We start from the raw sequence: 26,500 nt of genomic DNA on the forward strand, positions 1-26,500 counted from the left end.
AACTTCCGCACTTCTGACTTCTAACTTCCGCACTTCTTACTTCTAACTTCCTGCCTTTCTACTTCTGATTTCCAACTTCCACACTTCTTACTTCCGACTTCTTGACTTCTTACTTCCCTCTTCTAGCTGTCGCACTTCTGACTTCTAACTTCCACACTTCTGACTTCTAACTTCCTGACTTCCGACTTCCAACTTCCGCACTTCTGACTTCCAACTTTCCTTTTTTGGAAGTCGGGAGTAAGAAGTGTGGAAGTCGGAAGTATGAAGTCAGGAAGCTGGAAGTCAGAAGTGCGGAAGTTAGAAGTCAAAAGTGCGAAATTTAGAAGAAGGAAGTAAGAAGTCAAAAGTCGGAAGTGAGAAGTGTGGAAGTTGGAAATCAGAAGTCGAAAGTCGGGAAGTTGGAAGTCAGAAGTGCGGAAGTTAGAAGTCAGAAGTGTGAAGTTAGAAGTAGGAAGTAGGAAGTCAAGAAGTTGGAAGTGAAAAGTGCAAAAGTTAGAAGTCAGAAGTGGGAAGTACGGAAATCAATTGTCCCTCCAGGGCTTCCATAGCGAAGCCTACATACTATTTTTTTTGTCAAGGACTTAAATTTATTTCTTTGCATCATCACTGATTTTTTGCTGCCTTTTTTTTAATCAGTTTCCGTATTTAAATGTCTAACCCTGCAAACATGTGAAACGGTTATAAGTATAATCTAAATAAAAACAAAAACGGTTGCAGCCGTATCATTTTCCTAATGATCTGAATTCACACAAAGGTCCTTAATAAATATTGATAAGATGACCGAGAAAAGATGCTGATCGCTCGAGATAATATGTTGATCGCTCAAGATAATATGTTGATCGCTCGAAATAAGATGTTGGTCGCTCAAGATAATATGTTGATTGCTCAAGATAAGATGTTGATCGCTCAAGATAAGATGTCGTGCGCACGAGATAAGATGTTGATCGCTCAAGATAATATGTTGATCGCTCGAGATAAGATGTTGATCGCTCAAGATAAGATGTCGTGCGCACGAGATAAGATGTTGATCGCTCAAGATAATATGTTGATCGCCCGAGATAAGATGTTGATCGCTCGAGATAATATGTTGATCGCTCAAGATAATATGTTGATCGCTCGAGATAAGATGTTGATTGCTCAAGATAAGATGTCGTGCGCACGAGATAAGATGTTGATCGCTCAAGATAAGATGTCGTGCGCACGAAATAAGATGTTGATCGCTTAAGATAAGATGTTGATCGCTCAAGATAATATGTTGATCGCTCGAGATAAGATGTTGATCGCTCAAGATAAGATGTCGTGCGCACGAGATAAGATGTTGATCGCTCAAGATAATTTAAGCCTAAAAAAGTAATTGCATGTCCTAAACATACCACCGTACATCAGGACCAACTCTTTAAAAATAAAAAATGTTCCCATGAAAGAACTCTTTTGAACTATATATGATTTCACTCTTTCCATAACAACCGAACATTTTTGGAAAGGACAACCATATAGATGATAAACAGTCATATCTTGGTCAGTTTTGGTGATAAAACAATAAAAATGGTATCAAAATGGAGCTAAGACATTGACCTTATAATAGCTGTATTTTTATGTTAATTATCTAATTTGCATATTCATGAATATTAATGAGAATATTACAAAATGACAAAATTTTATTAGAAAATAATATTTTCTAATTTTTAAATCAATTTAAATGTATCAAACAGTTTTGATCAGTTCTGAAAGTCTCTCAGTGTTTTCTTAAATAGTATTTTGTAACACTGATGGTAAATATTTTACTTCAAAGTAGGTATGTTCAGCTAATTTGCATAAAATTAACCACTACCTAAACCAACGTCTCAGGAAACAAGATACCACTAAACTTCAATAAAATGATATAATTAATTGTTATCAATAAAAAGCAATTATGTGAGCTATATTCTTTGGAAATGTACTTTAAACACCTTTTTGAAGGAGGAATCAGTATGTAACATACTTTACACATGTTACGTTACCATTTCAATAACCTTGTTTTATTACATCAATTATTTAGAAAATATAGATCAGACAGTTTTGATCTGGTCTTGGTGTCTCTCAGTGTTTTCTAGAATAGTATTTTGTTACTCTGAAGGTAAATAATTTTTTCTACATTAGGCATTTTAGCTAATTTGCATAAATTAATCTATGCTAAAACAGACATCTCTGGAAATAAGATATAACTAAAACTGAACAACATGATGAAATAAACTGTAATAAACAAACATGTGTTATTTGAACTATATCATATGAAAATATAGCGTAAATACTTATTTGACGGAGGAATCTGTTTGTTACATACTTTAATTGTTTCGTGATTTTTCTCAGAAAAATAGTAGAGGAATATTTAGATATCAAGTTATTAAATTCTCCTACAAAATAGTATAGTTCCATACTTCTCAAGCAATGAGATTTTTTCCATAACGGCGCTTTAAAATACGTTACCAGTGTATTTTGCTGTATTTAGAAATACGTAGGAAGAAATTTGAATCATTGTTATCAATATTATGATATCACCGATTTGTTAATACTTTAAAGTATTAGTTCTAACATTCTTTCTTTACTTTTGTTAACCAAGAAATCATCTGAAACATTCATTGCACATTCAATGTTCCTTTTTCATTTTGAATTAATGCATCTATCAGTTAAATTATACTTATATCAGTTTCTTAATTATGATGTTCTTTTATTTGATGGTTTCAATATTGTTGTCAATAATTACATTTTACATTGATTATGTATTTTTATATAGATATTCTGTATATATTAATTATGTATAAATCCCTGCTAACATCCATACACTGATAATAGGGTTACAATTTGGGGCTGACTTTCATGGAAAATGTTTTCATAATGGACAATTTATCTTGTTTTGTGTGATTGTGAAGTGTATCTATGTAGTTATTTACCTGAGAAATAAAGCAATTGGTTTTTGAGTTTGAGAAAAACATGTATTGTATTGAGATATTTATGGGCTTATTAATAAATTAATCACTGTTGAAAAGCAGCACTGAACAAAAACTAAAAACAAAATGAAATATTCATGTACTTTAAGTAATCTTTAGATTTAAACTTATGAAACTGCAAAAAGCTGTCAAGAATGTGAACAATATTAAGTGTTTATAACCAAAATTGTTAAGAAAACAATTTCATAATGCTATTCAAAACTTCTAGGAAGATACTGAGTTCCTTCTGAATGACACTTCGAAGGTGCTGAAAACATGTTGCAATTGACTTTACGAAGATCCTTTAGAAGCAAAGAACGCAACCAAGCAAATACTAGTAAATAGCAAAATTAGTTGGATCAAGTCTGTTTATGAGAGATAATGAAGTGTGAAAAGCACCTTGCGACCCCTAGCACTGGCTTAAGATGAATTCTGTTCTATCAGTAAACATGGTCCAAAAGAGCCAGAAAATCTAACAACACTGAAAACGAGTACGAGATGACTTTTTATAAACATCACATGGCACTTAAAGACTTTATTGTGATAGCAAATACTTTTTAGATGATCCTTTGGAAGCATAACAACACATCCAAGCAAAATAACAGCTGATTTGATTTGATTGTGTCTGTTCGTTAGATTTAATGAAATGTGAAATTGCACTCACACCCCTAGCTCTAGCTTATACAGTGTTTTGTAATAGTAAAGTTGTATGGATTAGTGAAAATCTTAGTTTACAAGAGCTGTCTGTAAGACAGCGCGCTCAACTTTTCTCAGTACTTGACTCTGAATTAGAGCTTTGCCAGTAAAAAAAAATCCAAATTAAAAAGAGGCATAACTTTGTCAAAATTCAAATCCGAGTTATGGGAATTGTGTCTCCTGGTGTATACTTTGATAGTAAATAACTATTTTGAGTTTCAAGTCAAAAGCTTTAATAGTAACAGAGATATTTGACTTTATCAAAAATTTTAACAAAAAATTCTAAGTTAAAAAGGGGAATAATTCTGTCAAAATCCAATCAGAGTTATGGAAATTGTTTCTCCTGGTGTAGACTTTGATGGTAAATAAGTATTTCAAGTTTCAAGTCAAAAGCTTTGATAGTAACAGAGATATTTGACTTTATCAAAAACTTTAACAAAAAATTCTAAGTTAAAAGGGGCATAATTCTGTCAGAATTCAAATCAGAGTTATGGGGATTATTTCTCCTGGTGTAGACTTTGATAGTAAATAATATTTTAAGTTTCAAGTCAATAGCTTTGACAGTAACAAAGATATTTGACTTTATCAAAAACTTTAACCAACGGCGACGCCGACGCCGACGGCGAAGCCGACGCCGACGCTGGGGCGAGTGCAATAGCTCTACTTTTTCTTAGAAAAGTCGAGCTAAAAATCAGATGAAATGTCCGAAAAATATGAACTGCACACAATTTGAGGCAGCAGTGTTACAAGAAAATCACATTCTGCACGTCTTGATTAAGATGTGACTTACAATATTTTCACTTTAATGTTACCTAATATAGCATATTTGCTCTCTTGTTGGTTAGCTGTTATGAATAATATGTTGCTTTATAACATATTGTTTATAAAATAGAAAGCAACTGGCAAAAGTAGATCATAGGCTCTCAAACATCACCTTATTTTTATGAATGACATTTGATTACACTTTGATTCTGAAGCAATTTGTATCATGCTGTCGAGTTTCTTGCTGCAGTTTGAACGTTTGACAAAGACAGGTCATGCCTTTGTCATAACCTTTGGTACGTAACTTAATTGATAATCAAACTTTATTTGTTATGATTGATGCATAGCTTCTCTTAGTGGTGTTTCTCTTAATGTTCCGGTATATCCAGGAATATTGCATCACATAATACAATTTAGTCCTTGTCTGTAAAATATCAAAAAAATATTTTGTACATTTTGTCATTCTTGTAAATGTTTCAAAATGACAACAATAATTTTCTTTATTTCATATCTATGAAGTTTTATATATTTCTTATATCTTGATTTGGTATCACTAAAACAGTTTTGCCAACCTGGTTATCGTTTTAAATCTAAAGTGTTTACTTTTAAATACCTGCATATTTTCTTTTGTTTGTAAGTTTTGGTTTAGCACCGCTTTGCAACAGAAAGTCAGTCATATAATGTTGAGCAGTTAACCTAACAAGTGTCCCTGGATTCTGTACCGGAACTACTCAGTTCTCTACAGGCAAGTGCTAAGTTCTCCGTATTGTACAGGTGTAAGTCTATTGACTTCAGACACAATATCTTTATTGAATCGTCATGTAGAGCAAAGGCCTCATCCAGATATCTGACTCAAGACTCTATGACTCGTCCTATCGAGCTAGGGTTGGTTTTGTATATGTTCTTATAATGCTACAATTTCTAAAATTAAAAAAAAACAACTTTTTATAAAACTTGATTTTTATACACAGGACGATTGCACATATCAGCTGTATCATAATCAGATCATAATATAATGAACGCACAGATGGATATTATTGTATGTTTCATTGAAATTCCATCTAAAATTATAGTTACATGGATGTTGCAATATATATTTCAGGCAATTTCTGAAATAACAGAAGAAAACGTTCTTAAAACTTACCACTAACAGTTTAAATAAATCAGTATGTGACCATTTGGGCTTCAGTTTCTTCTTAAATATCTTTTTAAAAAGCAATGGTAGTGGTAACGTATTTTAAAGTGTGTTACGGAAAAAAAATCACACAGTCTGACAAAAAAAAAGAAGCATATTGTATTATTATAGTATAAAATAAGTAATATTAATTATGTTTCTGGAATATTTTCTAGATAATTGATGCAATACAACAAGATTGTTGAAATGGTAATGTAACATGTGTAATGTATGTTACATTTTTATTCTTCCATCAATAAAGTGTTAACGCGACGTCTGCAAACATTATAGACCATATAAAATTGTTATTTCATTGATAACAATTAATTATATCATTTTATTCAGTTTTAGTGGTCTCAGAATTTTATTTTGGTCATTCATTATTTATGCATCACCGTGGTATAGTAAATTTGTTTATCATTTATTCAGTCCGTTTTTTGGTATTGTTCAATTGTTGGCTCATTTATTCACACAAATTCCACACAAAGTTTCGACGAGATCATGTTCAACAAAGTCACAATGAGATGCCAAAGGATTTCTGCCAGGAAAAATGTAAGATCCATAAGAATGAAATTGTAAAATATTACTGTAAGAAGTGTGACTGCTTTGCTTGCTCAACTTGTAAGATAAATGACCATAAAGAATGCCCATCAGTGCAATATATTCCAACACTACTGAGCGAGTTTGAAGAGAAAAGAGAACATGAAAACTTTGACGACATGCTAAAAGCTGTTGAAGAAAAACTACAAAGTACCAAATTTGTCATTAAACAAGAATATGACCGCGTGGAGCAGATTAAAGAAGAAACAAGATCAATAATCAAAAAGTACAAAGACAACACAGCTAAACTGTTTGATGATCTAGAAAGAGAAGTGGTCACTGAAATTGACAAAATTGGGTCTGAAGATAAGAAAAATCTTGATGAAGATTCTAAAAAACTGTCTGAATTGGAATCAAGTTTTCAAGTCATTAAATCTGAAAATGACAGCAAGAAACTGACCAACCAGAGATGCAAAATATTAATTATGGTCAAAAGTTGTAGCAACAAAGTCAAATCAATAAAAAATAGTCTTGAGGATTTGAACCATAAAACTGGAATACATGAAGTAAGTTATGAACCAGCAAACGTATTAAAAACAACTGGTGACTTCGGAAAACTAAACATCACTAAGCCTAGAACGAACATAAACTTGGGGCGCATTTCTGAAAACATGAAACAACCTGAAAGAAATCAGAGAAAATATGGTACCTGTTTATGGGTTATGGGTTTAGTAACTGTAATTGCAGCAATAATTTAGGGAAACATTTACAGTAGATTTAAGTTAGAAAATGTACCAGCATTCAATGCTGAAAAATTGAAAGAAAGCCATACATCTGTAATTAGAGAGGATGTAATTAGAGAGGAACCAATAATCATTTCAAAACCTGATAAAAACAACATTTACACCCAGTCTGTACAAACTTCTTCATTTGTACAAAAACTACCTTATTGCAGCAGATATCAACAATCACCTATTGCTGTTAATTTCTACTATAGAGAAAAAGATTGTTTCAGAATTTCTGCTTCAACATAATCTAATGGATACAACAAAGGTGGCAGAAAATCAAGTTGCTGTCGCATTTTTTTATTCACCCGAGATTCATATACTGCAAATAAACAACATGAACAACAGTGGAGCTATTTCATGGTCAGTTGTCAAAAAGATGAAAAATCATTTGTGCAAGACTTATGACTGTCAAGTTGCATACAGAGATGAAAAGCTTTTTATTTCTTCAGAAAGTGAAATAACAGTTTTTGATATGAATGGAAATAAACTCAAGACTATATTCTTTAATACAGGAGACAGTTTTAAGTTACATGACTATCTTACAATAACAAAGAATGCTGAAAGTTTACATATTTTTGCATTAAGAACTAAAGATTTATTAAAAGTAACTGTTCTTCATGTGACCCCTGATGAACAATACGAAACATCTTACTCTCATAAAGACCTTCGGTATCCAAGAGGAATGACAGCTGATGACAGAGGCAATGTGTATGTGTGTGGACATAACTCTCACTATATACACCGGCTGTCTGGAGACCTAACCCATGGAGAAGTTCTGCTGAATGAGACTGGTGGAATTGGAGAACCCCGGGCAATAGGTTATAGCAATGAGGAAAATAAGTTGTTCATATTACAATCATCCAATATGATATCAGTTTTCAAAATTGTGTCGTAAGTTTGATAAAATCTAAATTGACTATAGAAAATACCGAGAATACTGATACTGAATAAACTGATTTTAAGTTCTTGGCAGTTCAGTGTGTGATCCTGTATAATGTATAATAAATGAAGTATATACTGAAACTGATCAACAGGGACAAATGAAAATATTATTAATGAATGATTTTTGGTAATGTAACATGCCCTAGTATGTGTAAACTTTTGTAAATAAATAGAGGATATAACTTCTAGTGTCAATTGTGTGATAAAAATACTTATCATTTATACAATAGGCTAACCTGTCCAGTAAAAAAAGCAATATATTAAAGCACATTTACATAATATCTGTATCTGTATTTTCTAGCATAATAATATCTACCTTTTAAAATTAATATGTAAAAAGTAAATAAAATGTAGAATTATCATTATAGCTTTACTTGTTTTACCCCTATCAAATGTTGTTCACATTGAAATCCTCAACTGACCAGTTACCCTAAGTTATTAGTACTTATTTTTATTTGCTTTGCTGGGTATTAAAACACATTCTGGTTATCTGTTTGTTTTGTCATCTTTGCCTACATGTTTAAAATTTGTCCATACATATTTGCATATATAACCATGTACAAAGACTAATGTAGGGTTCTTATTTAAGGGCACTGTGCTATTAGAATGTGGCACTTCCTTTCGGATATTTGTCCATATTTGTTTTCAATTTTAATGGCGGAGAAATACCACAAATGCAATTACCCTTCAAACAGAGCCAAATACTGTGAAATCATTTTTATTCGCGTAGGTCGAATTTTGGCGTATTTCGCGCTCGGACCGATGCGCGAATTTAAGACCGCGCTATTATATATTTTAATTTATTTTTTCATTTCTAAAATTGAAAATGCGCGAATTAAAGCCCGCGCAAAACAGTCCTTTCACGTTTGCGCGAAATTTCATGCCATCGAATTTAAATGATTTCACAGTAGGTGGATGGCTTCAGAGGCAAATGATTCAAAGTCAGCGACCTCCATCAACTGACTATGGAGGCCACAAATAGTTTTGTTAGTTTTGTTACACAATTCCAATCATTTATGATACGTGTAGGTCAATGCCACATTTATCATTTTATACTTTTTATGATAAAGGAAGAATTATCTTCACAATGCACAAGAATAAGTCAATAAAATCTACAAGAAGATTCTTTGGAAGCATAATAACATAAGCAAACAAAATTGCCGAAGTCTGTTCATTAGAGGTAATGAAACTGCAACACCCATTACACTCCAAGACATATATTTATAACATCTAGGAATATATATAACTAACTAATATCATAGAAAACTCAGGCATTTTATAGTAAATGGCATTAAAAAATAATACATAATACAACAGCATTTGCCAAATTAAATGCAATGCTTACATTACAGCCAAATCATACAGGAATATATATAATTACAAATAAGTTATGCATTGTACCTGAACCATTAACTACCTCAGAAGCCGAAATATTTGGAAAAGATGGGGTAAATTTTGTGTCACTTTGACATTTTTATCAGTTTCGGGGAAATTACAGCAGAGCCCGTTAGGTGGAGAAAATCACATGATAAAAAGACTAAAATTGAAGGAATAATTATCATGTTGTAATATAATTAACTGTATTTTTCATAATATGTTTCACTTTGAAAGTAAAATGACATACAAGAGGGTCATGATGACCCTGAATAGCTCACCTCAGTAATATGAGCCACATGATTAAAATGGCAACTGATGCTAAAATATTATAAATTAGGTCAGTATGTCACATTCATGGGCACTGAAAGTCAGTTTTAAAAAACGGTGTGCAAAACTGTACATGTCATCCTAATTTCAAGACTGTATCTTAAAACAACAAGGAAGTAGGTCAGTAGGTCAAGGTCATAGTCAAGTGACCCCTAAACGCTTGGGGTCATCAGGTAATTATAATTAAACAGTCTAATAAATATGATATGATAATGTTTGGTTATTTATTCCTATATAACTCATATAACAAGTGACCCCCAGCCTCTTTTCACCCCAGGGGCATAATTTGAATAATCTTGTTAGAGATCCACTAGGTAATGCTACATACCAAATATCAAAGACCTAGGCCTTGAACTTTCAGACAAGAAGATTTTTAAAGTTTTTTCCTATATAAGTCTATGTAAAATTTGTGACCCCAGGGACAGCGCCTCTTTTCTCCCCAGGGGCATAATTTGATCAATCTTCGTAGAGGACCATTAGAAATGCCACATGCTAAGTATTGAGGCTCTATGCCTTGCAGATTTGAACAAGAAGATTTTTAAAGTCTTTTCCTATTTAAGTCTATGTAAAACTTGTGATCCCCGGGGTGAGGCCTCTTTTCATCCCAGGACCACAATTGAACAATTTTCATAGAGGACCATTAGATGATGTCACATACCAAATATCAAGGTTCTATGACTTGCGGTTTTGGACAACAAGATTTTTAAAGTTTTTCCTTTCGCTTGCCATGGCAACCAGAGTTCTGCATGGAATTCAATTATTTGAACAATTCTGAAATGGGGCTACCCAAGGATCATTCCTGTGAATTTTGGTGTAATTCTGCCCATTGGTTTTCAAGAAGATTTTTTTAGAAAATGTTGATGGACACATGACGGACGACTGATGACGGACATTGAATGGTCACAAAAGATCACAGGTAAGCTAAAAAGCACACTGTATTGTGTTTTAAATGGTATGGTTTAAATAATTATATAGATGTACTAAAAGTTTTGGCTGAATCATGTAAAAATATAACAAGTGGGTCATGATAACCCTAAATCGCTCTCCTGAGTAATATGAGCCTCATGTTTCAAACGGCAAACTGATGCTATAATATTAGAAAGTACATGTAGATCAGTAGGTCACATCCATGGTAACTGAAGTCAGTTTTAAGATCGGTATGCAAAACTGTACATGTCATCCAAATTTCAAGGTTGTATCTCAAAAAACAAGAAAGTAGGTCAAGGTTACAGTAAGGTGACACTTAAACACTTGGGTACAACAGGTAAATATAATTAAACAGTCTAGGAAATATGATCTGATAATTTTTGAAGTATTTTTTCCTATATAACTCATATAACAAGTGACCACCAGGGCGGGGCCTCTTTTCACCCCAGGGGCATAATTTGAACAATCCTGTAAGAGATCCACTAGGCAATGATACACACCAAATATCAAAGGCCTAGGCTTTGAACTTTCAGACAAGAAGATTTTTTATTTTTCCCTATATAAGTCTATGTAAAACTTTGGACCCCAGGGGCAGGGCCTCTTTTCACCCCAGGGGATAATTTGAACAATTTTGGTAGAGGATCGCAAGGCAATGCAACAAACCAAATATCAAAAGCCTAGGCCTTGCAGTTTAAGACAATAAGATTTTTAAAGTTCTCGCCTATATAAGTCCATGTAAAACTTGGGACCCCAATGCGGGGCCTATTTTCACCCCAGGGGTACAATTTGAACAATTTTCATAGAAAACAACAAGGCAATGCTACATACAAAATATCAAAGGCCTAGGTCTTGTAGTTTTAGACAAGAAGATTTTTAAAGCTTTTTCCTACACAAGTCTATGTAAAATTTGAGGCCCACCTATGCGGGACCTCTTTTCAACCCGGGGTTATAATTTGAACAATTTTGGTAGAGGACCACAAGGCAATGCTACATACCAAATATCGAAGGTGTAGGTCTTGTGGTTTTAGACAAGAAGATTTTTAACGTTTTTTCCTATACAAGTCTATGAAAAACTTGTGATCCCCGGGGCGGGGCCTCCTTTCACCCCAGTGGCACAGTTTGAATAATCTTGATAGAGGACCATAAGATGATGTCACATGCCAAATATCAAGGCTCTACGTCCTGTGGTATTGGACAAGAAGATTTTTAAAGTTTTTCGGCAACCAGAGTTCTGCATGGAATTAAATTCTTTGAAAAATTTTGAAAGGGGACAACCAAGGATTATTCCTGGGAAGTTTGGTGAAATTCTGCCCAGTGGTTTTCAAGGAGAAGATTGTTTTTAGAAAATGTTGACGGACACACGACGGACGACTGAAGACGGACATTGAGCGGTCACAAAAGCTCACCATGAGCCTTTGGCTCAGGTGAGCTAAAAACAAGAGCACCTAAGTGTGACCTTGACCTTGAAGCGAGCCAACTGAAACATGCACTCTGCACGTTGTCTCGGTGTGGTTAACATTTGTGCCAAGTTTCTTTAAAATCCTTCAAGCAGTTCAAGAGTTGCAGAGTGGACAAGAAACAAAGTCATATGACCTTCGACCCCTTGACCTAGAAGTGAGTCATCCAAAACATGCGCTTTGCACGTCGTCTTGATGTGATGACATTTTGTGTCAAGTTTCTTCGAAATCCTGCAAGGGATTCAAGAGTTACAGAACGGACACGAAATTGCTTTGACTCCTAAATGTGACCTTGAACTTGAACTTGAAGCGAGCCATCCAAAACATACGCTCTTCAAGTCATCTCAATGTTGTGAACATTCATGTCAAGTTTCTTCGAAATCCTGCAAGAGGTTCAAGAGTTACAGAGTGGACATGTAATTGCATTGACCTCTAAGTGTGACCTTGACCTTGAAGCGAGCCATCTGAAACATGTGCTCTGCATATCGTCTCAATGTGGTGAACATTTGTGCCAAGTTTCTTTAAAATCCTTCAAGCAGTTCAAGAATTACAGAGCGGACATAAAACAAAGTCATATGACATTTGACCCCTAACTGTGACCTTGACCATGAAGTCAGCCATCCAAAACATGCACTCTGCATGTGAAATTGATGTGGTGAACATTTGTGTCAAGTTTCTTCAAAATCCTTCAAGGGAATCAAGAATTACAGAACAGACATGAAATTGCTAACGGACAGACGGACACCGAGGTCATAACACAATACGTCCCTTCGGGCGTATAAAAAATGCGTTTATTAGGGGAAGTTTTGTCAAATAAACAGGGGAAAAATACTATTTGTATAGAGGAATGGGCCCAAAATATGGGGCCCCAAAAATGGCCTAATAACCCACTACATACATATTTACCTTGTTAAAATCTTTAGCAACTTACTAAGCTATACTTTTCGAGTAAATACTGTTTAACATTCACAAATGATTTAATGTGAGTGTTGCTGTTCTGGTTGTGCATGTGAGCAAACAGAAAATCTTAATTTACTATAGATTTGATGCCTTTATCTCAGTGCTCAAGTTGTTTTGTGTGGACAAGGGTTTGCAATCTCTAACTTCAAAGATAAAAATGTGAAGTTTGCAAGTATGGATCTGTTTCCATGCATTGATACAACCATGACTTTCAAAACAAGACGGCCAAGATGGCCCTAGGTCACACACCTGAGGAACACATCAAAACAGTGTAAACATGTTTCCCAGATGACCCATATTTGAACTTGGCCTAGATTTCATCAAGGCAATCATTCTAACTAAATTTTATGAATATACAGTGTAAAATGCAGCCCCTATTGCATACACACGGTTTTTACTTTAATTTGACCGAGTGACCTAGTTGTTAACCCTAGATAACCCATATTCAAACTCAACCTTGATTTCATCCAAACAAATACTCTGATCAAATGTCATGAAGATCCGGTGTAAAATGCAGCCCCTACTGCATACACAAGTTTTTCTTTGATTGGATCAAGTGACCTAGTTTTTGACCCAAGATAACCCACATTCGAACTTGACCTAGATTTCATCAAGGAAATCATTCTGACCAAATTCATTGAAAAATACAGCCAATATGGCATACACACTTTTTATTTGATTTAACCTAGTGACCCAGCTTTTGATCCCAGATGACCCATATTGGAAATCCTCCTGGATTTCATCAAGGTAATTATTCTGACTAAATCTTATAAATATCCAGTGTAATATGCAACCCCTATTACCTACACAAGGTTTTTCTTTAATTTGACTGGGTGACCTAATTTTTGACCCCAGATGACCCATATTCAAACTTGACCTAGATTTCATCCAGAGAAATGTTCTGATCAAATGTCATGAAAATTTCGATGTAAAATGCAGTCACTATTGCATACACAAGCTTTTTCTTTGATATGACCTAGTGACTAGTTTTTGACCCAAGTTGACCCATATTCAAACTTGACCTAAATTTCATCAAGGCAATCATTCTGACCAAAATTCATGAAGATCAATTGAAAAATACAGCTTCTATCGCATACACAAGGTTTTTCTTTAATTTGACCTAGTGACCTAGTTTTTGACCACAGATGACCCATTTTCAAACTTGGCCTAGATTTCATCAAGGTAATCATTCTGACAAAATTTCATAAAGGTCAGTTGAAAAATACAGCCTCTATCGCATACACAAGGTTTTTCTTTGATTTGACCTAGTGATCTAGTTTTTGATCCCAGATGACCCATTTTCGAACATGGCCTAGATTTCATCAAGGTTATTATTCTGACCAACATTCATGAAGATGAATTGAAAAATACAGCCTCTATCACATATACAAGGTTTTTCTTTGATTTGACCTAGTGACCTAGTTTTTGAACCCAGTTGACCCATTTTCAAACTTGGCCTAGATTTCATCAAGGTCATAATTCTGACCAAAATTCAAGAAGATCAATTGAAAAATACAGCCTAATTCCCGGCTGTACATATTCCAGAGTAACTGGAAAAATTGCGGACAAATGCAAAACTTCCATGGAAAGTAGGTACTTTCCATTCCGCAGTAGGTACTTTCCACGGAATAGTCCGGAAAAGTCACCTGTTATATAACATGTCCAGAGTGATTGCAAATGTTTTCCACGGACATCTCTGGAAATTACGCTGGACATCTATCAAAATGTTCATGGAATATTCACGGACACTGCGGGAATGTAGCACTTTGAAAAAATTCTGGTCATTTAACTCTGGAAAATATCTCTGTCATTTTCTAAGGGATTTTAAACACATCAGAAAACAATTAGCATCAGACTGGGAATACCATGTGATCAAGATCAGCCAATTAGATCAACTGATCTTACAGAGTAATTTTCAAAATGTGTAACTGGGAGTCTGATGTTAACAAGTAGTGTAAAAATTAGTGAAACTTTATTATATGAAGTAATTCAGTTCAAAGTTAATATTGAGGATTCTAGAAATTGCTCAAGTAAGTTTGTTTACATAACTGACCAATGAAACAATACATACATTTGTAATTATGCTAATTAACACATGCATGTATATTTGTACATCAGTCATTACATAGCATAAAACAATGAATGCTAAAGTATAAACAAAGGCTTCACAAAGATTTTATAAATAATATGCATATATGAAAACAGATATCTTTAGGTACTTTAAGTGTAACTAATCTTTGTTCGAAACTATGTATATGCTTAAAAAATATTCTAATCAGTCACTTTTAACTGGCAAAGATTCATTTTCCTTGTTCATATATATCATATAGTGTTTGAAACTGCAAATGTGATCACATGCAATAAAATATTATTGCTTGTACTGAAGTGTTATTGTTCACTATACATGGACTGCAAAAAAAAGTCTATAAATCACATTTATTACTATTGAATAATACTGTCAACAGAACTTCCTGGACGACTGCGGAATAACTTGTTCACGGACGGCAGTGGGATCACTCCGGAAAACTGTCCATGGAAAGTTCTTCGGAAATCCCTGGACATTTTTCCGCAGTTTTCCGCAGTATTCCATATCAAGCTCTGGAAAGTTTGTCCGAATAGTCCGGACTTCCATGGAAATTCAAAGACATTCCATGGAAACTTCTGGAAATTTAACAGCCGGGATATCGCATACATAAGGTTTTTCTTTTAATTGACCTAGTGACCTAATTTTTGACCCCAGATGACCCATTTTCAAAACTGGCCTAGACTTTATCAAGGTTATCATTCTGACCAAAATTCATGAAGATCAATTGAAAAATACAGCCTCTATCGCATACACAAGGTTTTTCTTTGATTTGACCTAGTGACCTAGTTTTTGACCCCAGATGACCCATTTTCGAACTTGGCCTAGATTTCATAAAGGTTATAATTCTGACAAAATTTCATAAAGGTCAGTTGAAAAATACAGCCTCATGACAGACGACAGACAGACGACGGACATCGAACGATCACAAAAGCTCACCTGAGCAACTCTTTTTTGGTTGCATTCTATGCTTCCAATGGATCTTTTTACAAATTTTATTATCTATCACAACAGCAGTCTTTAAGTGACTTGTGGCGGCTGTAAAAAGTCTCCCTGTACTTGGAGTCAGTGTTGTTACATGTTCTTGTCCTATAGGATCATGGAGTCCATTCAACAGATGTGTAATAGAGTTCGGCTTAAGCCAGTGCTAGGGGGCGTGAGAGGTGTTGCACATTTTATTATCTCATGAACAGATTCAATCAAACCGAGTCTGCTATTATTCTTTTTTGGTTGCATTCTATGCTTCCAAGGGATCTTTTTCCAAATTTTATTCACAGTAATTTTTATCATAAACTCCTAAATAAATCACTGAAAAACAAAACTTAAATCAGTAAATCACTGAGAGATAAAACTATGTTCAGTTACATGGAGATAATGCACAACTTACCGCGGTATTTGAAACTGTATGTAGACAGGATGTAGGAGTAAGAAAGGATCAAGTATAATTTGTTCAGCTGATTATCTGTATTGTACTTGTAGTTTCTGGTTATTTTCCATGCAATATATTAAGTAAAGGCCAAAGTCCACAACAAATATAGACAAAAGAGTAAATTACCAAATCTGAATAAGGAATTTTGTAACCAAATGTTTTTTCATAAACGAACAATCAGACAGACTCAAATAAACTGATTTAATATTTTGGCATGAGTGTGTACTATACTTCGGAAGGATCTTTTTCTAGATTCAACTCATCTATTAGCACGTAATATACTGGGTAAGTATCCCTGCTAGGACACGGTTTTTTTATAGATATATAGAACACCTTCTTTTGTTATTTTTCTTATGAAAGATACACATTTTACATCAAATTTTATTTAAATCAGCATTTTTGTTTTCATCCTACGTAAAATGGAACAGTTTTTAAACCAAAAGTGACTGCTGTTTTTTATACAGTTTTAAGTTTCTCAAATTTCTTAAAGTGTTAAATTTACAAACCATTTTTATGAATAAATTACACCACTGAAAGATAATATCACTCGCTTTAAATAAAGAATGTTTTGTGTGTCATATTGATTGCTGATATAATTTACCTCAAGTTAGGTGCTCAGGTATTCATAAAAAGCATACTAAAAATCAATATACAGAGGTAACTGTGGGGAATCACATGATCAAAATAATCTCTAAACCAAAGTTATATTTTGAAAAACATGAATAAATTTCCTGTCATGATAAGATATGAAATTTAAACATAGCCTATCATATGACTAATGAAAATTGTTAAATTATCATGGAGTTGACAATAATGATAGATATCCTGTAATTACAAACACTAAGGAAAATAAGAAGTATCAGTTTCTTGAAGTGTTCCAGATAACCAGAAGGTGATTGTGATTGAAATCTATCTAGTTTTAGGATACATATATGTTGGTGTATGATAGGCTGTATCTTAGATTTACAGCAAAAGATTCTTCAATATTATCCGACATTATTCATAAATTTATTTTGGTTTAGAGATTATTTTGATCATGTGATTCCCCGCAGTGGGTAAAGAACTTGAGATTTGTGGGGTTAAAATACACTATAAGAAGAATATTGTATTTGACATTGAAATAGTCTAATTTAAATTTCTGTGTATTTGTTCTTATGGTAAAGTGCTCAAATTAAGGTATTATGAATTAAATGGCTTACAAGAAAACAGAAATGACAAAAATAGATCAAGAAAGAATAATTTACGCCAGAGAAATGAAGGATTCAGATCAAGTAATGGATATGTTTTGTGAATCTTGTTTTGAAGATGGTACTGAAAATGTTCCTGCAGTGGGATTTTGTGTGGACTGTGTAACATTCTTCTGCAAAACATGCCTAAAATTCCACACAAAGTTTCGACGAGATCATGTTCAACAAAGTCACAATGAGATGCCAAAGCATTTCTGCCAGGAAAAATGTAAAATCCATAAGAATGAAATTGTAAAATATTACTGTAAGAAGTGTGACTGCTTTGCTTGTTCAACTTGTAAGATAAATGACCATAAAGAATGTGCATCATTGCAATATGTTCCAACATTACTGAGTGAGTTTGAAGAGAAAAGAGAACATGAAAACTTTGAGGACATGCTGAAAGCTGTTGAAGAAAAACTACAAAGTACCAAATTTGTCATTAAACAAGGATATGGCCGAGTGGAGCAGATTAAAGAAGAAACGAGATCAGTAATTCAAGAATATAAAGATAACACTGCTAAACTGTTTGATGATCTAGAAAGAGAAGTGGTCACTGACATTGACAAAATTGGGTCTGAAGATAAGAAAAATCTTGATGAAAATTCTAAAAAACTGTCTGAATTGGAATCAACTTTTCAAGTTATTAAATCTGAAAATGAAAGCAAGAAACTGACCAACCAGAGATGCAAAATATTAATTATGGTCAAAAGTTGTAACAACAAGGTCATATCGATAAAAAATAGTCTTGAGGATTTGAGCCATGAAACTGGAATACATGAAGTAAGTTATGAACCAGCAAACGTATTAAAAACAACTGGTGATTTCGGAAAACTTAACATCACTAAGCCTAGAACGAACATAAACTTGGGGCGCATTTCTGAAAACACGACACAAACTGAAAGAAATCAAACAAAATATGGAATCTGTTTATGGGTTATGGGTTTAGTAATTGTAATTGCAGCAATAATTTATGGAAACATTTACTACAGTAGATTTAACTTAGAAAATGTACCAGCATTCAATGCTGAAAAATCAAAAGAAATCCATACATCTGTAATTAGAGAGGAACCAATAATCATTTCAAAAGCTGACATAAACACAAATATAAAGTCTACACCCCGTCTCTTCAATCTTCTTCATTTGTGCAAAAACTACCTTATTGCAGAAGATATCAACAATCACCTGTTGGTGTTAGTTTCTACTACAGAGAAAAAGATTGTTTCAGAATTTCTGCTTCAAGATGAACTATGTGATATAACAAAGGTGGCAGAAAATCAAGTTGCTGTCACATTTTATATGTCACCCGAGATTCATATACTGCAAATAAACAACATGCACAACAGTGGAGCTATTTCATGGTCAGTTGTCAAAAAGATGAAGAATCATTTGTGCATGACTGATCCCTGTGAAGTTGCATACAGAGATGAAAAGCTTTTTATTTCTTCAGAAAGTGAAATAACAGTTTTTGATATGAATGGAAATAAACTCAAGACCATATTTTTAAACATACCAGGTAGTTTTCATATATATGACTATCTAACAATAAAAAAGAATGCTGAAAGTTTACACATTTTTTCACCAGTTGATGGTAATTATTTAAAAGTTATTCATGTGACTTCCGGTGAACAGTACGAAACATCTTACTCTCATAAAGACCTTAAGGATCCAGGTAGAATGATAGCTGATGACAGAGGAAATGTGTATGTGTGTGGACATAACCCTCACAATATACACAGGCTGTCTGGAAACCTAACTCAAGGAGAAGTTCTATTGAATGAGACTGATGGAATAGAATCTCCCTGGACACTAGCTTATAGCAATGAGGAAAATAAGTTGTTCGTATTACATTCATCCAATATATCAGTTTTCAAAATTGTGTGATAAGTTTGATAAAATCTAAATTGACTGTAGAAAATACCGAGCATTCTGATATTGAATAAATTGATTATAAGTTCTTGGCATTTCAGTGTGTGATCCTGTATGACGTACAGTAAATGTAATATATATTGAAACTGATCAACAGGGACAAATGATAATTTTATCAATAAATGAATGTTATGTAACATGTCCAAATATGTGTAAACTCTAGTGTGTGTGATCAAAATACTTTATTTTAATTATTTATACAATAGGATAACCTGTTTTTCTAGCATAATAATATCTACCTTTAATATGTAAAAAGTAAATAAAATGTAGAATTATCATTATAACTTTACTTGTTTTATCCCTATCAAATGTTGTTCAAATCGAAATATTCAACTGACCCTAGGTTATTAGTACTTATTTTTATTTGCTTTGCTGGGTATTAAAACACATTCTGGTAATCTGTTTGTTTTGTCATCTTTGCCTACATGTTTAAAATTTGTCCATACATTTTTGCAGATATAACCATCTACAAAGTTTAATGAAAGGTTCTTATTTAAGGGCATTGCGCTATTAGAATGTGGCTATTCCTTTTGGATATTTGTCCATATTTGTTTTCAATGTTAACGGTGGAGAAATATCACAAATGACCCTTCCAGCAGTCTCAGCCAAGTAGGTGGATGACTTCAGAGGCAAATGATTCAAAGTCAGCGACCTCCATCAACTGACTATGGAGGCCACAAATAGTTTTGTTAGTTTAGTTCATTTATGGTGTACATCAATGCCAGATTTATTATTTATCAAATTTAAGTCTTTTTATCATAATTATCTTCACAACACATTAATTGACATGTGCAAGAGTAAGTCAATTAAATTAACAAGATTTTTCTCTGGAAGCATATAATGCAACCAAACAAAATAGCCAAAGTCTGTTAATTTAATAGAGGTAATGAAACTGCAACACACATTAGACTTCTAGACATACATTGACAACTTCTAGAACATGACTGTAACTGACTAATATCATGCAAAACTCATTTTATAGCAACTGGCAATAAAAGTAGTATATAATACAACATTCACTAAATTGAATCAGTGCTTACAATAAAGCCATACCATACAGAAATACATTAAATTATAGATAAGTTGTCCACACCTTTAACTACCTCAGTAGCCAAAACAGCTACATTTTGTGTCACTTTGACATTTTTTTCAGTTTTGGGGGAATGGTAGCAGGGCCCATTAGGTGGGAGAAAATCACCAGTTTTAAAAAGACTAAAATTGAGGAAATAAATATCATGTTGTTACTGTATTTTTCATAATATGTTGCACTTGGAAAGAAAAAAAGCTCACTGTCTTATGTTTAAAATGGTATGGTTTATTATATAGATCAGACTAAGACGAAGTAGTTTTGTTTGGATCATGTAAAAAGGTTTTTTTACTTAAGAGATTTTTTGTCAAAAAAGCAGGGATAAAATAGATTTTGTATAGAGATATGAGGCCAAACATTTGGGTCTTAAAATGGCCTAATAACCCATAACAATATTTACTTTGTTAATAACTTATGCAATTTACTTTGCTATACTTTTGGAGTGAACACTATTTTAATTATTATTCACAAATGGTTTTAATACGAGTGTTGCTGTTCTGTTTGTGCATGCAAGCAAACAAAAAGTAATAACACTGCTAAGTTGAAAAAAGGGGCATGATTTTGTAAAATGCAAAGTAGAGTTATTGAACCTTTGCACTGCATGTCATATCATGACAGCGAACAAGTGTGTGAAGTTTCAATCCTTCCCATAAGTGGATACTGAGATACCAGCTTACATACAAAAACTTAACCAAAAACAGCTAAATTATGTGCTGATCATCTATATTGTACTTGCAGATTTTTGGTTATTTTCTAGGTTATTGAGTGAAGGGCAAAGTCCACAACAAATATAGACAAAAGAGTAAATTATCAAATCTGACAAAGGAATTTTGTAACTGAAATTTTTTCAATAATCGAACAATCAATTTACTTATTTATATTTTTGGGTTTAACGTCGCACCGACACATTTATAGGTCATACGGCGATTTTCCAGCTTTGATGGTGGAGGAAGACCCCAGGTGTCCCTCCATGCATTATTTCATCACGAGCTGGCACCTGGGTAGAACCATCGACCTTCCGTAAACCAACTGGATGTCTTCCTCACATGAAGAATTCAACGCCCCAAGTGAGGCTCGAACACACATCGATGAGGGGTAAGTGATTTGAAGTCAGCGACCTTAACCACTCGGCTACGTAGGCCCCCTAGAAAAATCAAATAGACTCAAATAAACTGAGTTTAATATTTTTGTATAGTTGTGTTCTGTACTTCAGAAGGATCTTCTTGTAGATTCAACGTCTCTATTAGCACATAACATATTGGGTAGTATCCCTTATAGGAGATTAAACAGTTTTATATAAATAGATATTAGACCTTCTTCTTTTATTTTTCTTATGAAAGATACACATTTCAGGGAACCTCGTTACCGCCTAAACAGTTACCCTCGAGGCCGGATATTCCCTTCTGCACCTACAACCAGTGAAAGAGTCTTATAATCTACATTTCATATTTTGTTTTTGTTGTGTTTAAAGTCACAACGAAACATTTACAGGTCAATGGCATCTTTCCAGCTTTTCATGGTGAAGGAAGACCCAAGGTGACCCTCCGAGCATTATTTCATCACTGGTGGGCACCTGGGTAGAACCACCTTCCTTCCATAAGCTTGATGAATGGTTTCCTCACATTAAGAATTCTACGCCGCAAGCGATTCTCTTACCCTAATTGGTAATCAGCATTTGATTTAAAGTCAGCAATCTTAATCAATCAGCTACGAAGGCCCTACATTCTGTATTATAATGTTAGTAGTAAATAAAAATAAAGAATTATTATTATAACATCTCTTGTTTTATCACTATCAAATATTGCTCATATTGAAATGCTCAACTGACTGGTTACACTATATTATTAGTACTTATATTTATTTGTTTTACTGAGTTTAAAGCACATAATGAATTTATTTGGTTTTTTTTGTCTTTTTGCCAATATGTTTAAAATTTGTCCAAATATTTATAGGCTATTAGCTTTGTCAATTAAGTATGCAGGCCACAATAAGTTGAGTTACAAAATCCAAACAATTTATGGTTTAGATCAATGCCAAAATTATTATGTATCCAAATCAAGTTTAATGTTTCTTCTTTTTTTCATCAGCAACAAAGTATAATCTTTTACAAAACTATATTTTACATGCACAAATGTAAGTCAATAAAATCTACAAAGGGATCCTTTGAAAGCATATAACACAACCAAATAAAACTAGAAGATGCTTTTGTAGAAAAGCGCATGTCTCCCCTAATGCATAGTCGTATAGGCAAGAAGTAAATAGGGGAGAAGCGCAAGTCAAAGAGGTGCTAATGGTTAGCTGCGACAGGGACCATCTAATCATCCCAGTAAGTTTCAACATTCTGGGCCTAGTGATTCTCAAGTTATGACCTGGAAACGGTTTTCCATGTTCAGGCCCATGTGACCTTGACCTTTGATCAAACTCAGTAGGGGCCATCTACTCTATATGTCCAATTATCCTATTTAATTTCAACATTCTTGGTCAAGTGGTTCTCAAGTTATTGATTGGAAAGAGTTTTCTATGTTCAGACCCTGTGACGTTGACCTTTAATGGAGTGACCCCAAAAGCTACAGGAGTCATCTACTCTGTAAGTCCTATCACCCTATGAAGATTGGAGGTTCTAGGTCAAATGGTTTTCAAGTAACTGACCGAAAAGGGATTTCCATTTTCTGTCCACTGTGACCTTCACCTAAAAATCAGTAGGGATCATCTACTCTGCATGTTTCAACATTCTGGGTTATGTGGTTCTCCAGTTACTGACCGGAAATGGTTTTCAATGTTCATGCCCCTGTGACCTTGACCTTAAACAGAGTGACCCAAAAATTGATAGGGATCATCTACTCTGCATGATCAATCATCCTTTTAAGTTTCAACACTCCGGGTCAAGTGGTTCTAAAGTAACTGACCGGTAATGGTTTACCATGTTCAGACCCCTGTGACCTTGACCTTTTTATAGAATGATCCCAAAATCATCAGAAGTCATCTACTCTGAATGTCCAATCATCCTATGAAGTTTTTACATTCTTGGTAAAGTGGTTCTCAAATTATTGATCGGAAATTGTTTTCCATGTGTAGACCCCTGTGACCTTTAACAGAGTAACCCCAAAACCAATAGAGGTTATCTACCCTGCATAACCAACTATTCTATGAAGTTTCAACATTCTAGGTTAAGTCGTTCTCTAGTTATTGATCGGAAATTGTTTTCCATGTTCAGGCCCCTGTGACCTTTGACTTTTGATGGTGTGAAGCCAAAAACAATAGGGGTCCTCTACACTATAAGCCCTGCTAACCTATGAAGTTTGACGGTTCTAGGTCAAATGGTTCTCCAGTTATTGATCGAAAAAAGGGGTGACGGACGGATGGAAGGACGGACGGAATGGCGGACGGATGGAAAAACGCATTCCTATAGTCCGCGAAACTTGTTTTCAACCTGCAGGGGACTAATATGGACCTTGGTTGATGTGACCCAATCAAGTTTTTTTTATTGTAAGCTTTCATTGTTCCTTTTCAGTTAATTCTCTAGAATCTTGTCCTGTGACGTCTAATATTTGACCCACACCTAGAATGTTGAAACATTTATTCAATTTATGACAGGCATGGCTTGTCTCAAGAAGACAGAACCTAGTAAACAACGAAAATCGTCAGCGGATGCCATGATTTGAGCAGTTGCTGCGAAAGAGTATATGAAAAGCTGATGAAAACCATAATGTTCAAAAATCAGCACTAGAGAGAAGTATGAACGGAAAAGTTCAGACAGATGCTCCTCCAACAAGACCGTTTGTTTTCACTGAAGACCAAGAGTCGCTGCTCGTTGAGTATGTACTAGAAATGTATAATTGTAGATTTGGCCTAACTATTCGTGATATTGCAAGCTTGCATTTGAATGTGCTATTAAGTTAAATATAAAACACCGTTTCAATGTAGATAAACTGTTAAGTGTGACCTTGACCTTGAACCTATCGACCCGAGTCATGTGCTCCTCACGCCCGTCTTGATGAGATGAGATGAACAATTAATCCTAGTTTTATGAAAAGCTTTTAAGCGATTTAGACGACATGGGGCGGACACGAAGTTAAGCTACATATATAACTTGACCATCTACCTTAAAGTGTGAGTATGACCTTTGACCTATTGACCGGGTTTTGCTCTCTAGGGTAAATAATTGATGCTACTTTTATGAAAACTTCTCAAAGTTTTCTGGAAGATTCAGATCTATTTGACCTCCAAATGAGAATGTGGCTTGGACCTAGTAACCTGGGTTGCTCGTCTTCTTGGTAAATTCACATGATGTTATTTTTTATGAAAATATCGTGTGTACACGAAGTTACGCTATTTGACATTTGGCATCGAAGTGTGACCTTGACCTTAGAGCTAGTGGTCTTTGTTATGCGTTGTGCACATCATCTTGATGAGGTTTACAATTGATGCAAATTTTATGAAAATCTTCCCAGCAGTTAAGAAGATATGATGGAGTGAACGCAATGGACGGATATGATCGATTCCAGTGAAGCCCATCATGCACATTGTTTCTAGGGGTAAAAAAGTCAAACAAGAAAGTCTCGACAATATGCTCGTGTTGATGAAAAATACTAAGTTTCATTTGCATTGGATGGAAACTGTAGGAGTCGAGAATACAAGGTACAGATGTAATTGTAATATGGTAATGTCCGAAAAGGAGCATCACTCAAGAAAAAACAACCAGATGTGAAAGACCTGACAAACTGTGCATGTCAACTTTATATTGATGATGTATAACAAGTTTCATTTGAACTCTGTGGAAACTGTAGGAGTCGAGTACACAAGAAAGTATGATGGATGGAAGCCATTTTAATCCGATGTCAATTTTAAACTACTAGTAGTACTGTGTCCATTGGACACGGATGCTCCATAAACTGTGCCATCATTTTTCCTCTAAACAGTAACGTTTTTAGTACAGACCATCTTCACATGAAGGGTGTTCGATTAAAAGTTTGAAGCAAAATGTATTCAGATAAGATGGTGCATCCATTTTGAATCCATTCATTCAACAAGAGGCCCAAATGGGCCTAAGTCGCTCACCTGAACAAAACCTTAACCATCTGCCTTTCCTTCTAAGTAAGTTTGGTGAAAAGTCTTTAAGATATTCATTGAAACAAAAGTTATTTTAACCATGAGAAGAAATCATTTAAAAGTATTTCTATTTTAACTCTTGTGGCCCCTAAAAAGACCAAAGTGCCCCCAATTGAACAAATTTGACATAAGACCTTATAATGATGTTACAGACCAAGTTTGATGAAGATCCATCAAGCGATTCATAAGAAGAAGTACTTTAAAGGTATTTCTATGTTACGCTCTAGTGGCCCTAAAAAGGGTCAAGTGCCCCTAACTGAACAAAAATGGTAAAAGACGTTATGATAATGCTCCAGACAAAGTTTGAGGAAGACCCATCCAGGAGTTAATTAAAAGAAGTTAGTTAAATGTATTTCTATTTTTAACTCTAGCAGTCCATAAAAGGGGCCAAGTGTCTTCAACTGAACAAATTTGTTAAAGGACCTTATAATGATGCTACAAATCAAGTCTGATGAAGATCCATCAAGCGGTTCATGAGAAGAAGTCAATTAAATGCATTTCTATTTTTAGTTCTAGTGCCCTCTTAAAGGGGCTAAACGCCCCCAATAAGTCAATTAAATGCATTTCTATTTTTAGTTCTAGTGCCCCGTTAAAGGGGCTAAACGCCCCCAATAAACAATTTTTGGGGAGGACCTTATAATGATGCTACAGGCCAAGTTTGATGAAAATCCATTTAGTGGTTCATGAGAAGTAGTTGTAAAAAGGTATTTTTGTTTTTAGC

The 26,500-nt window shown here is 34.2% G+C and overlaps 2 protein-coding genes across 2 annotated transcripts; both read left to right on the forward strand.

Annotated features, from left to right (window-relative positions):
- The first annotated feature begins 6,122 nt into the window (after positions 1-6,122).
- On the forward strand, positions 6,123-7,821 carry LOC128559278 (uncharacterized). Its single transcript, XM_053550555.1, has 2 exons — positions 6,123-6,843; positions 7,376-7,821. The coding sequence occupies exons 1-2, from the start codon at positions 6,123-6,125 to the stop codon at positions 7,819-7,821; spliced, it is 1,167 nt and encodes a 388-aa protein (XP_053406530.1).
- A 9,797-nt stretch (positions 7,822-17,618) lies between these two features.
- On the forward strand, positions 17,619-19,538 carry LOC123546192 (uncharacterized). The gene has a single exon (XM_045332386.2). The coding sequence runs from the start codon at positions 17,619-17,621 to the stop codon at positions 19,536-19,538; it is 1,920 nt and encodes a 639-aa protein (XP_045188321.1).
- The last annotated feature ends 6,962 nt before the right edge of the window (positions 19,539-26,500 follow it).

This window comes from Mercenaria mercenaria, chromosome 9, assembly GCF_021730395.1.
Source record: "Mercenaria mercenaria strain notata chromosome 9, MADL_Memer_1, whole genome shotgun sequence".
Lineage (NCBI taxonomy): Eukaryota > Metazoa > Mollusca > Bivalvia > Venerida > Veneridae > Mercenaria > Mercenaria mercenaria.

Coding starts and splice junctions, on each gene's coding strand:
- LOC128559278 (XM_053550555.1), top strand. CDS start 6,123: ATGCCAAAGGATTTCTGCCAGGAAAAATGTAAGATCCATAAGAATGAA. Junction 6,844..7,375: donor AAGAAATCAGAGAAAATATG/GTACCTGTTTAT, acceptor TTATTTCTTCAG/AAAGTGAAATAACAGTTTTT.
- LOC123546192 (XM_045332386.2), top strand. CDS start 17,619: ATGGCTTACAAGAAAACAGAAATGACAAAAATAGATCAAGAAAGAATA.